The 16,036-nt window shown below is 37.4% G+C and overlaps 3 protein-coding genes across 6 annotated transcripts in view; 2 read left to right on the top strand and 1 right to left on the bottom strand.

Moving 5' to 3' along the window:
* Window positions 1-4,604, bottom strand: part of Hlk (hulk) — a 59,202-nt gene extending 54,598 nt beyond the window's left edge. For all 4 annotated transcript variants that reach the window (XM_076787132.1, XM_076787134.1, XM_076787133.1 and 1 more), the window contains exon 1: window positions 4,191-4,604. In XM_076787132.1, coding sequence (XP_076643247.1) covers window positions 4,191-4,587 — 397 coding nt within the window. In that variant the 5' untranslated portion in view covers window positions 4,588-4,604. The remainder of the gene's footprint in view (window positions 1-4,190) is intronic.
* The window catches only part of LOC143353665 (uncharacterized), a 466,044-nt gene that overhangs the window by 41,459 nt on the left and 408,549 nt on the right, over window positions 1-16,036 (top strand). The window lies entirely within an intron of this gene.
* Window positions 7,920-15,932, top strand: Cn (Kynurenine 3-monooxygenase cn). Its single transcript, XM_076787145.1, has 11 exons — window positions 7,920-7,993; window positions 8,111-8,180; window positions 9,213-9,403; window positions 9,949-9,997; window positions 12,344-12,431; window positions 12,795-12,966; window positions 13,429-13,680; window positions 13,787-13,876; window positions 14,172-14,312; window positions 15,560-15,721; window positions 15,796-15,932. Exons 1-11 carry the CDS (start codon window positions 7,943-7,945, stop codon window positions 15,892-15,894), a joined length of 1,365 nt encoding a protein of 454 aa, XP_076643260.1. The 5' UTR covers window positions 7,920-7,942; the 3' UTR covers window positions 15,895-15,932.

The raw sequence follows: 16,036 nt of genomic DNA, 5'->3' as shown, positions 1-16,036 counted from the left end.
CGATAATAATAACGAGAGCAGTTTCACCAATCGGTTAATCGATTTCTGTTTGTTTTACTAATATTTCAATTTTGCACTGTAACCCGTACAAATAAATCAGACACGAAGGATGATCGATAAACTGCGCTTTACGTGTATCTATTGAATTGTTTTACGTTTATCTAATGAAACCTAATTTTCTTCAGCATTTATCCGTACCACTGTGCACTGGGCTCCGGTTAATCGGGCACAGCGGTTTATTTGGGGCAGATAGTAAAGGAGAACCAAAATACAACAAAATAGAAAATAAATAAAACGAAGCCGCTTAATTGGGACAATTTGTCCGGCCCCATTGCGTTCCAATTGACCGGAGTCCATTGTGCATCGGAGAGCCGAGAAGCCGATTTCGAAAATTTCGGCTGCACAATGAAATCGCGCGTTCTCTCCCCCGAAATGATTAATGCGGCGCGAACGTTGTTGCTTCCCGAGTTAATTCGATGAAATTAAATCAACGGCTGGCAACGCGTCTTGATATGCTTCGATCGTGACTCGGCCTGCGTGCGTGTGCGTCACAGTGAGTCAGTGGCCTCTTAGCAATAAAGTCTGCAAACTTGCCGATCCCCGAGTTCAGCTGCAACGAAATCATAGTGCAAATCTTTCGATAATTGAAACGCGATATGGCGGGAGTGTCGGATAGAATCAATTTGCCGAGAAAATTACCTGCATGCTGAGCGACATACTCTCGCATCTTTTTCGAAAATAATAGAGGGTAATACGAAAGTTGTTTGACATCGAGCGGAGCATGCAATTTGGTAATTAGTTCTTTTACACTTTGCTTCTTTCTCGAGATATTCCGTTGACCTTGAGCTTGTTGTCGCAATGTGCAATATTTGACCCTGCGAGTTGAAAGAATATTGAGCGTTCAGAATATATAATTATATTGTGATCATTAACTTTTTAGTGGGCATTCAATACTTCTTCGAATAGCAAGGTCAGATGTTGTACATTATAATATAAACATTCAAGATCGTTTTCTTAATTCGACAAAAAAGGTGAAATATAAAAATCACATTGTCTGCTTTGATCGACGTCTAACGATTTTTCTTTTAAACATTTTTTACGGTTACGTGACTCAACGCTGTGTATTTGATAAATGAAGAACAATTCTTGCATACTTCAGGTATTCTCGTATGCATGGCATCTTTTAATCAAAGGGCTCGAGACAGCTTTTTTAGTTTTTCTAGAGTTATCTTAAGAAACGATTGTTGGTGAAATGTCCAGGCCCGAGTCGCGGGTCTGTTTACGCCGTTAATGTCCCAGACAATGAATTTCGCAGGAAAGAATGACGTAGACCATCGTAGAATTATATCGATCTCTTGCGACCATTAATATATCCCCGCAGACGGTCCCGATGTCTTATGTCTGCCTAGAGACGGCTTGTCCTACTGAGTGGACTGGCCACTTGGCAAAAGGAGTGAATTTAATACCTGTTAATTGTCATGTGAGTGCAACCGTGCGCATGACGTGTATATTACCAATTATGTTGAGGGCATTTCGCCGACGTCAACATTCACCCCGAAGCAAAGAAAAATCTGTTCAATCGATATTTGATTACCGTATCGACTATCCCAGATGAATGTTAACGCAATAATAACAATTCACGGAATTGAAAGACTTTTCAGACTTTTCAAAAGTCAGAGGGAGCGTTCTTACGATAAAAATATGGATTACGATGTTGGAATGTTTAACGAAAGATGCAGCTTACATAAACGATAAGAGAATTGTGATTTTCCAACGTCGTGTCCGCAAATTTCAGCGACACCTGAACAATTGCAGCAAAACGCGTGTGTTTATGAAGCAACCATCACGCACGGAGTAATTTATGAAACATCTTGAAATAGACGACCGAGTGTAACTCGAAAACAATATTATTTCTGCGAGTTTCATGCGTAATCCGAAACAATCTGCACCGCATCGGGCACGTTTATTTTCGCTCTAGATCCGCAAGATAGAATATTTAATTGCACGCCGTAACATGGCCGATTACCTCGAAAGCGCGAAGCCCGAAGAAATTTCGATCTTTCTACGATTTCGATCGAAACAAGCTCGCGGAAAGATGCTCGGGGCGACGTGAACGTGAAACAGAAGCGTCAATCTCTTGCCGGAGGATTTATTTATAACAGGTGAACCTGCGTCTTCGCCTTGGTACATTAAACCGTTCTCATATTGACGTCTCACTCGTCGCCGTTGCACAGAAAACGATCTCAATGACGAGTCCTGTTCTGCAATTCTGGCTTTCATCGACACCCACTACGGCACAGCCACGGATTATATAATTCGGCGACGTTGAACAACCAGAAGAAGACGAAGACGTCGCCGAAGGAGAACGGGGGGAGGGTAGAAGCAGCCCGTCACGGGCCAAGAAAATTCTACGGGCGTCGAAGAAAGCGTAACGCGGCCTCGAATAAGTTAAAGAATAAATATATCGGGGCGAATGCGAAACAGTCGAAGTTTATGTGTTAGTATTTTTAAACGGCACACCATGCCAGCAGCCTAACGGGGGAATCAGCGTATCGACTCCACAATAATTACAAACTAACTCCTTCATCGTCCACGAATATTAACACTAAATCTCCTGGGTATTCTACGGTTATTGAAATTACGCATTGCCCCGAAAAGTGCTGCAAAATTTATATGAATTTTCTCATTTTTTGGAGCATACGCGCCAGTCGCTTTTACCGCTTTTAGCACGGTGGGTTTAGTGTTAAGTAACAATTCCAAGATCAATTATTCCCGATCCAGTAGATCATCGAATGGCATTCCTGATACAGAAATAACTTTCAACAAAACGATGATTATTCTGTGATTGAGATTTCCTCTTTTCATAAGAATGAACGATTAAATAGTCCAGTTAGTGAGGAACTAAATAACACAGTCGTAGAAAAGAACTTGTATTGCAATCGAGAAGAAATTCGAGAAATCGAGAGCTGAATTGGTAATCGACGTCCAAGTTGCAATGGCATTTTTAGACAGTGAAAGATAGACAGAGGTGTGAAGGGTCGCACAGAGTCGGTGAACTGAGAGGAATGCAAGAGAAAGAGAGAGAGAGAGAGAGAGAGAGAGAGAGAGGAGAGAGAGAGAGAGTGACAGAGGACTCTTGAAGTATCCGGTGGCCAAACGAGGACCAAAGGACTTACTGCAGATGAGTTATGTAAGAGCGAGGCTCTGCCACGTGTCGGCGGACGTCGCGTTGGTCTTCATTCCCCGAAGTCACTTCAGTATAAGAAATATTTTTGGACTACGGTCTGAAGACCCGATGCATTGGTGCACCGAGTTTCTTTTTTGAAACTATCATTCGAGACGGTCGGATCCAACTTTCTACGCGAGAAAGATCAAGAAAACTTAATCGCGTTAAAAATGATCATGGTTCTACCCGTGGACACAATTTTCGTTCTGCAGTGTTTGTAGGTTGTTGTACAATGGAAAATCGTTGGGATGGTTCTTTACGGGAAGGAATATGTGCAGGTATAGCACGTGGTCTACGGTTATAGCGTGCGCGTAGGCTTCACGCTTCTGTCGTTACATGGTGGTCACAGTTGCCCTTGAATACTTCATAAATGACAGTGCTATTCACAGCATGGACAAATATTTGTTAAACCAAGTTTAACCCTTTGCACTCGAGTGGTGACTCTGAAGCACCACTAGAAATTATTGTGGTATTATTCCAAAGAAATTACGAGAAATTTTACAAAATTTGTATTTAACAGATTACTAAACATTTAAATATTATATGTGGAAATCGGATCAGATTCGTATGAATCAAATGAAAATATTCTAAGACGGAAGAAAAATTTAGTTTCAGAATGAAAATAGCGTCGAGTGCAAACGGTTAATATATTATACCATTCGATAGTAAACATCCCTATAAAGTACTTTCCAATGACTTACGGAACAATGTACGACCGTTATATAAACGACAATTAGAAAAACGTACGAAGTCCAAGAGACAGTTATCGCATAGAAAACGATCGTCCTCGTGAATTCATAATAGAGAAACATGAAGGCCTGTACACCCCTAAGATCCTAGAGGACTCCGTCATCGACTTCGCTACCACCAAATTTTCCAGTTCCCTGTCCGGATCAATTACTTCCTGGTAATGAGGGTGAAAATCTCCCAAGGACATTCAGAAGAGCTTCCGAGTCTCACTTACACCAGTACACGGCAACAAAATCCTTCTCGTTGAGGAGCCGCTCGAGCTGTTTCGCGTTGACTTCCTCGATGACAGGTTCGGCGTCCTTGTGGCCTTTGGCTCGGGGCTCGTCCGGTCTCGTTCTCGCGACGGCGTCCGCGGTGCCCAGGAGGGCGCATAACACCGCGAGTACACCGAGGAGGACGATCGTCTTCGTGTATCCCGTCAGCATCGTTGGTCCGCAGGTAGTACTCCTCCTTCGTCTCCGCCAGCACCACCACCACCGGCCGAACCGTTCCGCCGAAACGTCGTTCGCCGTCGACATCGCCGCACTGACTGGCACACCGGCTATTTTTGATTTTTCGGACAGCGCCGCGACCACGACGGCCACGCCACGCGTCACGATCATCGCGATCATCACCGTTGGTGGTTCGTACGCAGACCCCGCACTTTTCATCCCCGTGGCAACCTCCAGCGGGCCCGCTCCACCGGCCAGCAACGCGAAACCTCTTCACGATTTCGTCGCGACCACGTGGCTGAATACGCGTCAATTTATTTCTCAACATGTACTCGAACCTACTTCTTCGATATCAACGTTGTCCTTATTGGACCTAATAGAAATTGCTAATCGTTTCAACTGCGGAGACATTCTTAACACATCTTGCGCGGGCACTTTGCCGCCAAAGCCTTACCGCGTGTTGCATTCATTCTTGCAACGCGTGTCCATCCGATTTGATTGTAAAAACATCACAAAAACCCATCGATAACAATAATCCATCAATAGTCCGTGAAAAACGACTTTAGTCGCTTCCCGCGCAGGATGTGTTGACACTAGAATTACCGAGCCCTAAACGTGACATAGACTGATCCCTTTGTAATAACAGCAAGATTGAATTTTCTCAGATTTCATACGATCTTTCTGGTAACTTGTACTCCAAAGAAGAGATATATTAAACACAATTTCTCGTGAAAACGTTTTCATAGTTTCAGTAATCGTGAAAGAAGAAATCATCCACCAGTCATCTTGACTGGTTCGGTAGTTCTAGTGTTAACGTCGCACAGTGTGACGAGTCGTATGGGAATTAGGGACAACATTCGTATCTTTTAACCCTTTGCGGTCGAATGACGGCATACAAGCGGCATCATACTCTCACTTACAGGTCGAATGTCGCCTCTAAGACGGCAAACATATTTTCGTTATGTACGTCGAAATTTAAATTGTAGTAATACTAACAAACAGTTTGCAAATCAGCGCACAACACCAATTATATTTACCGTTATTCTTTCGCTTCCCCTCTCACATTAATTGCACGCAGTATTCGGTGTCAGTACATGCAGCGCGATCAAAAACAAAAGTTAAACCATATTATTATTGTCTGAAACAATAAAATAATTTCATTGAACACAGTATGTTTTACTTAATATTTTTACCTAACTTTTTAGCACGTAAGTTCGCTTTATACCACAAAAATATACAATTTATACCAGAAATATAGTTGAAATAGTTCTCGACTGCAAACGGTTAACGGAACACTCGAAGTGACTATTTTACATTACTTTATAAAAATAACAAGAGTGGATCTATCCAAATTTATAGTCATTTTTATAACGGTGTATGGCCAAAGAAATAAAGTTGAATAATTCCTCATGGATGCATCTTTAGAATCTCACTACCTGGAAGCTAGTAGTGGCACAAAAATTTTTGACCTACTTCCAACACTTATATTACCAAATATCTGCCATAATCTCGCCAGCTCATGACCAGAGCCCGCTGCATTGAACCTTCCTCTTTCGAGTGAGCCCTTTCCCAACGAAAAATATTCTCATATAAAGACGAAAAGTTGAGGCACGTGAAACCATTTTTCGCCTAATTTTATCGGTAACGTGGTCACTCTACCTTATCGCGGAGACGGCCCTTAAGGGTTCGTCGGATTCCAGATTGATACAAGTCCTACACTGCACACCAATGGTTGCACTGCCGAAGAGGATAACAACAATTGTGCGCAACTTTAAAATAAATTTTATTCGTCTTTTTATCATTATTACATCAAAAGTTTTTGGATATATTTTTGTACCTATAAAATAATACATTTCTATAGCTAGTAGTTTCCTAGAAAAAAAAAGGTAAGATATTCGTCGACCTTTCTGCTTTACACGAGAAACCGTCTTAAGAGAGGAGAAGCGTTACCAGATCGAGAGAACTGTGGAAAAGATAGTGAGGGAGATGCTATAGTCAGAATCTGAGTGACGTCACGAAGCTATAGTGCAGTGTCTAACCCAGATAGTGGCGTCGCGATTCGTGCTGACGGTGGGGGGTCCTATCACGATCCTACAGTCCAGGGTCTCATTTTTCGGAATAGGGGGGGGGGGGGTTCTGAAAATTCTGAAACAAACCGATTATTTAAGTATTTACAAGTGTATATGACCCTTAAGTGAACTACAGGGGTTGATGCGGCCCCACTCATGCTAATAATTATTTGATGTGTAAATGTAAATAATATAAAAATTTGTGGATTTAAATGAAATTTTACAAACTCACTATGCTTCTATTTACCATTTCGATAGAAACGAATATTAAATGTAGTTTATCAAATTTTCAGAACCTGTGGATGCAGCTGGACATACTTGGTCAAAAAGTAATCTGATTAATATTGCGTGTGAATGTTATGCATTGATGACAAAAATCAGTTGATTAAATATAAAAAATTTGCAAGATTGAAAGCATTTGAAAAGATCAATATATTATTTTCAACTTCTTGAAATTATTAGAAGAGGAAATACATTCCCATTTGGCTTGTGTTCCTTGCAATGATTATGATTAACTGAAAAATTTTATATTACCGTAGTTGTAATAATACTAATTCAATATTGTATATATGTATAGTTACATGTAGCGTTAATTTTAGTAAAAGATAAATTAATCATTCATTCCGCGATTACAGAGTACTGATTAATGATTATAATGATGATAATTACTTTCCTTAATCAATTACAAAAGTAATAAAAAAATAATCGATGAATAAACATTGCGCAAGAAGTGTTAGTCATTGGCTAAATGATTTTTTTTTCCACAGAGATAAATAGCTCTAGGAGAGATAATACCGGAGACTTCATTCGATCTTACGCCATTTGACTTTTATGTGTAGGGAACTTTAACCATCCGACGTTACGGCGCACACTGGTCCAGACCGAAAAATTAGCTGTTGATTTGGAAAAAAAAGCTACTTGCTCATATGAATGTTTATTGAACGTATATTGCTTCCCTGTATATTTCAGGCATTTCTTTTGAGATCTGTGCCCCGAGGATGGTATTAATGATAAAACGTAGACTACGGATTGTACGCATTTATGAAGCAATAAGACATTAAATAAAGTCATTAAAAGAATTGAATAATGTCGTTACACCATTTTTATGCCCATTAAAATGATTGCAAGATAACATTTTTATTTTGCATAAAAATCCGCAGTCTAGGCGTCACTAATCTTGCGCCTAACATAAATAGTATTATATTTTAACGATTTAATAAAATTGTGTTATCTCGTTTTTTCATTCGAAACTAAATTACTTTCTGTTTGCGTGATAAATTGAGATAATCAATGAATTGAAAATATTTTCTTATTCGTCGAACAATCTTTAAGAAATCCGGTTCCGTCGAAATCGACATAGCGATATGCCGAGTTAGTGTCAAGTGACTCACCCCACAGATAAACTAGCCTGTGGATCATGTTAAGACAGGTAGTTGGTCAGTGGCTTCGGTGCAGGACGGAATAACATGACAGTTGTCGATCGAAAGCCGCGAGTCGCCATCGTTGGGGGTGGTTTGGTGTGTGGCAATTTTTTTTCAATGTATCACTTGTACACAGGAAGATCGATAAAAATTCTTGTCGGTCGTTTATCCAAGATTCTCGGTGAAATTTAATAGCAGGATTCGACGTTTTAGGTTGGAGCACTGGCTGCCTGTTTCTTTGCAAAGCGAGGACTCTCCGTATGCGTCTATGAATATCGTGCAGGTGAGTATTTAGAGAATAAATTGCATTATTAATTTGGTTACCTTTCTGTCGCAAATTTTCATCGAGTGAGCGAATAATTTCTTTGCTTACTGATTCAATTGAAGAGCTTACAGGATGTTAAGTGACATTTTTTTAAAAATATGGAGATTTCCGGGTGGTAGAACATGTTATACGTCCTATTAGCTGATCTTCTCAAATTCACTGAATTGTTACTTAACATGTTCATTAGGGAGGCTCTTATTTACTCTTGAAGAAAATTTTTGCTACGGCACCCTCCAGGATTGTTCCAATGAACAAAAAAATTCGGTGCAAAGTGCCCCTTGGTTCTTAAACATTAAAATAATTAATTAAATACTCATACAATTGTTTTTCTCGAAATCTTCTAAATTATTGACTGTGTCGAAAAATATGTTGAACAAAACCTGTAGATCTGGACAGGCTACGTCTTTTATGTCGTATTACCTTTTTTCGTAAAACAAACGAGTTTTGAAAAAATTGTCAAATTAAAAAATTTTGTCTGAAATTTGAAAACTAAAGTGTGTTTTCAATATTTTTTATCAATAAAAGTTAACGCAAAATGTGAATTTTTTTTAAATTGCGGGACTTACTTTCTTTTAATTGCAAATTATTTTTACGACACAGTCGCGTTATCCGACGGTGCTCAAACTTTGCACAGATTTTGTTTTTATTAATTGGAACAATCTTGGGGGTGCCGTAACAAAAATTCAAAAGTCGCAAATAAGAGCCACCCTAATGTTCGTCCACTGAGCTCTGCAATTTCAGTCTACACAAGCTAAGTACAAATTGATTTTCCTTATTAGTAATTTGAACGTGTCGAAAATAGTATATTCTTGAATTCTTTCAATCTTCTTATTGTTTTAAATTGCACCTACTCGCTTTTGTCAGAAATGCATAAAATCTATTCATGTTCAATCATCGTCCAAGTCGTAGAAGAATTAAAAATGTAAAACTGTTTGAAACAATTGACGTTTGTAATTTGCATAAAGAGAAAGTGAATTAACGTTTTTGTAGATATTAGACAGGAGGATCACAGAGGTCAAAGCATTGACTTAGCTCTGTCGGCGAGAGGCCGCGAAGCTTTGAGAGCTGTTGATCTTGAAGAAGCTGTGGTGGATCAACATGGAATCGCCATGCGTGGAAGAATGCTGCACAACAGAGATGGCACCTTGAAGGAAATCCTTTATGATAGCGTCAAGGGAAACGTATGTCGCATCTTACTACCTTTATCGCGTTTATACTAGAGTTTGCTAAAGAAACGAATACACACTGTAGTATTAGTGGACCGCTGATTTTTATACAAAATAAAAATTCTATAAATTTGTGAAAAAACATGTGAGATGAATATAACATAACAGAATTTTTAAATTCTTTAAAAAGAATAGAATAGAATAGAAGAATAGAATTCTTTATTTTTTTAATTCTTTAAATGCTTGGAACTTTCGTTCCAATCCAATATTATACAAAAATACTGTCCCAATGTATATATATATTGTTATTTCAATCATCTGGCAATTTTTAATTTGATCTTTTTAGATGTAAAACTGATCGTCATTTAACGCTCTCAAGTATGTAGTTAGAGAGAATTTGTAATCTTAGACCACAACCTTACATAAACTCAAATTGTTATTTTCGACCCCGGTCGCCCTTCATAGTAAAACATACGATATAATTCTAAATAGACAATAGTATACAATTTTGGCTGCAACATGCTGTACGTTTCTTCTTAACACGAGCATTCGTCTTGCAGTGTATCTATTCTGTGAGCAGACGATACCTAAATGTGGTCCTGTTAAATGGTAAGTGAACACCTCTTTTGCCTCATATAACTATCATAGTGTTGGGGTTTATCTGTATATGTATAATGCTTGAAAAATCAACACTTCTTCGCATAAAATATTATCAATCCACGATAACAAGTCGCCCAATGATTGTCTGAGAATAAACCAATTAGCTTTTCAAAAGCCTTGTCGAAGCTTTTGCGAGAAGGCCGACTCAAAAAGTATTATATTTTCAGCGAAACAATGGCATAACTACTGCAATTCCAGACTCTCTTCTACATTGTACATTTAAAACACAATGTTTGCAAATAATAATAATGCTGAGTTTGAAACGGTACTTTATATTTTACAAATATTATTCTATAAATTTAAACCTCGTTTATTTCTCGATATGTCATTTTTAAAATTGTTCATACTAACGGTGTAAATTACATAATAATTTAAAATGTACATAGTTGTTCCATTATTTATTTTTGTTCCATTATTATTATCTTCATCTTTTCTGTGAACCCCAAGAGTTAATTGCAGACATGGCATTGAATAACGTTCACGTTTGACATGAAAATTACAATGGTCATGTCACTGGCAAACATTAGCCTGTCCGAGATGTCAACACAACTGTGCGGTGGCAGTTGCCTATTTTCCCGTTTTTCAAACAACTATAATAAGTGGCACATATCTGTCATACATATTAATGCTTTACAGTAGGGAACGTCTAGCCGACTGAAATTGCTTATTTCAATTTATTTTATTATTATGTAGAAAGTTCACTAGGAACAACAACACAACAAATAGTATAAACGAATCTTATTATTTATGAGTGACTTTTCAATCGTAGACATTCAGGGAGACGTAACATAAAACAAATACAGTTGACATAACAAAAGTGTTGCCACAATTAGTTTATGTATGTAAAGTGAAAGAATTATTTGTTGAATTAAGAAACAAGTGAAAAATTACTGACAGGTGATAGCAAACACGAATGAAGAGTCAACTTGTCAACTTCCACAATTCTTTCCATCCTTGGTGTCCGACTGCAGTTTCCAGTCTGCTTTCACATTCTCATTGTGATCGTTTACTCGAGCTATACTACTCGCAGCTCGATGCCCCCTAAAAAAAATCGTCTCCTGATCGGTATCGATTACCGTCGAGATTTTGCAGCAGGTTATTTTGATCCGGTTGCTGTATCTTGCATTAAAAGTACATGAACGAACACGAGATGCTTTTCACCTGAAAAAAAGCATGGCCGCATATCCGATGACGCGGTAGCGCGTGAAGCCACAAGAATTCGAGCGTGTCACGTTTCTTGTCACTGCCATGCCGCCCCGTGCATCTTACGATCTTTGTGCATTCGATGCGTGCGCCTCGGCACGCATTATACTTTCTGCGACACCCGACTTGTTTCCCGTGGCATACTTAGGGGGAGTTCAGAAAGCTTTTCTCGAGGTACCTATTCAAAAATGGAAAAACGTAGGAACTTCGCGCGACAGACATCTACGCAGCATATATTAATTTTTGTAATCTATAGGGTAACAGACGCAATTACTGTGGGGGTACCAATTACTGCCTATATCAATTATACTTATTTTTAAGGCATAACGAATATTAAAGAAGAGATATTAAATTTTTTAAATTAAAATCAGTCAATATATACATGTTATATGAAAAGTAATTGAAAATAAGTATAGTTAATATAGATACAGTAATTGGGTCCCTTACCCTAAATATACAATTTTCTAATTTTGAGAGAACGTTTCCCTGTAAACTTTCAGTTGAATTTCATCAACGGAAAGCCGAGAGCAGCGAAAAATGATCTAGAAATGTTATAAATCCCGCGAACGTTAAATAGCATAAACGTACGACTTGAAAAGGTGAATTGACAAGATAATTGCTGTTGTTTAAAGTTGCAGTGGTGGAAATATTCACTGCGTTATTCCATTATAATATGATCCATAAAATGATTTGTATTCGACTTATTTTGATGATCACACTGACAACGAATTGCAAGCAATAGATGTCTGTTTGAATAAGTTTCAGAGCGATTATAATAGAAAAACAGACAATAACGCATACTGATGTTTATGTGATGCGTTCAATATTATGAACAGCTTCGTTCTATTTCAACCTTTACTCACTTCTATCTGTTTTTGTTGTAACATGCGTTTCTTTAAAGTGTGGATTTATAAGTAAATTTATCAATTTAAAATGTAAATTCATAGTTTATTCGTCGGTGAAGTGTGAAACAGTGAAAGCTGCAAGAATTGAAGAATATTAACATGATGTTTTCCAATAGATTTATTCAAGAAGGAGAAGCATTTTTCTGAATTATTATTAAAGAGCTGTTTTCATTGATTTCTGAAACAGCCGCAGAAAAGTATTCCGAAGTGCAGCTGCTTTTCAACAAGAAGCTGATAGACGCCGACCTTGACAATGGAATACTGAAGATCTTCGAGTAAGAGTCCTTTCATTAAAATTAACGTTATGGTGCGACAGTATTACAATCACTATACAGGGTGTCCCGAAAATGTTGTATTTCCTTGAAAAGGGTGATTCCTAAGGTCATTCGAAATAACTTTTTCCTTTACGAAAATGTTTCCCGCGGCTTTGTTAAGGAGTTATTAACGAAAAACACGGACCAACCAGAGCGCAGCTCCAGCAGGCGAATTTCGTCTCGGCCAATGCCGACGCCACGCTCAGCGGGACCCGTCGCCGAACTGGAGAACATTTTCGTAACGGAAAAAGTTATTTCAAATGACCATGGGAATCACCCTCTTCGAGGAAATACAACATTTTTGAGACACCCTGTATGTTTTAGTACGAAGTCTGAGAGGATAGAAGAAGTAGAGGCCGACTTAATACTTGGCGCAGACGGTGCGTACTCGACAGTCAGGAAAATGATGATGAAGAGACCGTTGTTTAATTGTAATCAGACGTATATAGAGCACGGCTACGTCGAGCTGTTTGTCCCAGCTGATAAGGAAAACAAGGTACACAAAATTATATACCGAACAATATGTAAATAGAATTATTGTAATTTTTATCTTTTGTAAAACTTCGATTATTCACTTCACTGTACTTCCTAGATAATTTCACGGGTTTCAATGTAGCGGTCATTATTTTTTTGCAGTTGAACGTTTTCTATATATTATTTGATAATATAAGTCAATTGATTAATACATTAATAATCGTGTAAGTATTAGGTTGGTGGACAAATAATGGCGAAATTTTTTCTAATAATTCCTATTGTTTATATCGCTTGTTCTGTATCATTCTGAAGTCTATTTATTGCTTAATCAATCTGCTCTTTAAAATAATTCTTCTGACGTGTAATAAAGTTTAGTTTAAATCGAGATACACTTTGCACGAACCTAATATTGTGCCATAGAAATAATATACGATAGTAACATAAAATTAAGAAACTAGTTTGAAGTGTAATAATTGTCTTCAAGTATGCGATGAGCGGCGATCACCTTCATATTTGGCCGCGTGGGGAGTTCATGATGATCGCCCTGCCCAACGAAGACTGCACTTTTACCGGAAACATATTTGCACCTTTCTCAACCCTAGACAAACTGAAGACGCCGCAAGACCTTCTGGATTTTTACGAAAAACAATTTCCAGACCTTCTGCGTTTGATTGGTAAACAGAAGTTGGTAAAAGACTACTTCGACAGGGAACCGAAAACATTGATTTCTATCAAGGTCAGTGTTACAGAACTTTATATTTGATTCTAAAAATTAACCGTTCGAGAATATTATTGAATGTTTCCGTATAGAACATTGTTGAATTAGTTGAATATAATTATAGTGCAGACCTTATCATGTTGGGAAGACTGCACTTCTTGTTGGTGACGCCGCTCATGCTATGGTGCCTTTCTATGCTCAGGGAATGAACGCTGTGAGTTGTTTTTAACATTCTGTGCTTGTTGTATAAAAACTGAAACATTTCACCGAAATATTGAAAATATTAATAATTGCACGAACCTTTAGTCAATTGTTTGGTCGAGTAAAAGATATCATTTGTTTCCGTTCTCTTTTTATTCCTATTTTACATTTTGTAATTAAAACAATATGTCGAATATTCTATTTCGATATGAAATCTCATGACTCGGTCTAACATTTTTTAAATATTTTATTGCGATAGAGTCTATAGCACAAATAAATTTTGTAATAATTATACGTTTAATAATTAGGGTTTCGAGGATATTTTATTGTTAGACGAACTAATGGATCGTTACGATTCGGACTTCAGCAAGGTCCTACCGATGTTCTCCGAATTAAGATGCGACGATGCTCACGCGATATGCGATTTAGCTATGTACAATTATGTCGAGGTAAGATAATTCGATTACATCTGATATGATAATTGTCGATCTCATCTTATACTGAATATTAATTTTTTTGTGATTTTATCAGTTGTGTACAGATCATTTGAAAGTACAGAACATGAATAGTTCACTTTATTGATTATTTCCTCAAGTAAAAAATGCATAATCTTGTTTCAAGAATTTTTTCAGAACTATCTCGATCAGTTTTCGAGTCTGTTCACCGTATTATATTTTATGTAGGTTCAGTTTGAATAATGAATAACATTGAATGAAGGAAAATGGTAATTCCGTTACAGTTTGTACGAGGCCAACAGAAATAATGAATAAGAAACCATAATAGTTCTTGGAATAATTACATGACCTAGAAAATACAAGACATATTTAAGGTTCACAGATACTGTAAATTTGAATAACCTTCTCCATATAATTCTTTAATAATCATTCTTGGAAATTTGTAATATTTGGCACCTTCCATTATTCTTTGAAATTATAGGAATGCAAGTAGGAATTATGGAAAAAGTAGGTACACTTATGTTTTAATGGGCAGACCATCATAAGATGTATAAAAATAATTAGTTTCCAAATTCTTTTCAGAGATAATTACATGATGAAAAATTCTAGCTACGTTGACATATAACAACGTAACTTGCAGTTTTATGGTACTATTTTTGAAACTCAAGTTATTACAGAATGGTGAAATTGTTTAATCGTTTCAAAACTTCAATTCGTGGAACATTATTTCCTAGCTACGATTATTGCAAAGAATTAAAACATCGGAAATGCAAAATTTCGGTTGATTTACGAACAGAAATATATTATTTAGAACATAGTATACTACTTTTCGAAGTGTTCAATTATTACAGAAATGGCAGCAGATTAAAACCAAGAAACCTGTTTTTACTAAATCAACTTGTAAAGATTAAATATTTACGATACCAAAAACAAAAATCGTAAGCTAGATTGTAGAGCAATTTAAGCAGAATATTTTCATAAAATTTGAACAAAATAGGACGTGCAATAATAGAAATTTTGTGTCGACAAAATATGTTTATTTACTATCGTCTACTACGGTATAATTAATTTCTCTATAAATTGTTATAATTATTCTAAATGTTACAATTTTTTAAAATCGTTTCGCCTTGATATTCTATGCGGCTGAATCTTTCGTTAAATTAAATGGAAAGAATTTGATCTTTCTGAACCGCCAGTGTGGTTTACCCACTCGAAACTGTTACATGCCAGACAATTTGCAGATGAGGGACTTGGTTAACAGAAGGTCCTTCCTTTTCCGAAAACATCTGGACACGTTTCTCTACCGTCAAATGCCGAACACGTGGATACCGTTGTACAGTACAGTGCACTTTTCGCGTATGAAATTTCGCGACTGTATCACGAACAAGCAATGGCAGGACAAGGTACATCGAGAGACACAGTAGAAAGAAACGAATAGTTGCGAATTATTATAATAAAACCAGTATTTCTCTTTCAGGTTTTACGCGTGATCATTTTGTTCACGTTCATCTTGATTCTTGCGATATTGCTGGTGCCGGTCATCGAGGTATACTTCATGAAGCGTGTTCTATTCTGATCATGTTCAACGAAAGTTTGTAAAAGATCCTTTGTATCAAAAACCATTTTTAAGTCTGACCTACTCGACCTCTCCTTGCGTGTCTTTTTTAAACAAATGCACAACTTCTCCACATCCTAGCAACATTTTTAACTGCGTTTGA

The sequence above is a fragment of the Halictus rubicundus genome, chromosome 4, assembly GCF_050948215.1.
Source record: "Halictus rubicundus isolate RS-2024b chromosome 4, iyHalRubi1_principal, whole genome shotgun sequence".
NCBI lineage: Eukaryota > Metazoa > Arthropoda > Insecta > Hymenoptera > Halictidae > Halictus > Halictus rubicundus.
Note: the sequence above shows the minus strand (reverse complement) of the source record. Positions and strands in the feature narration are given on the sequence as shown.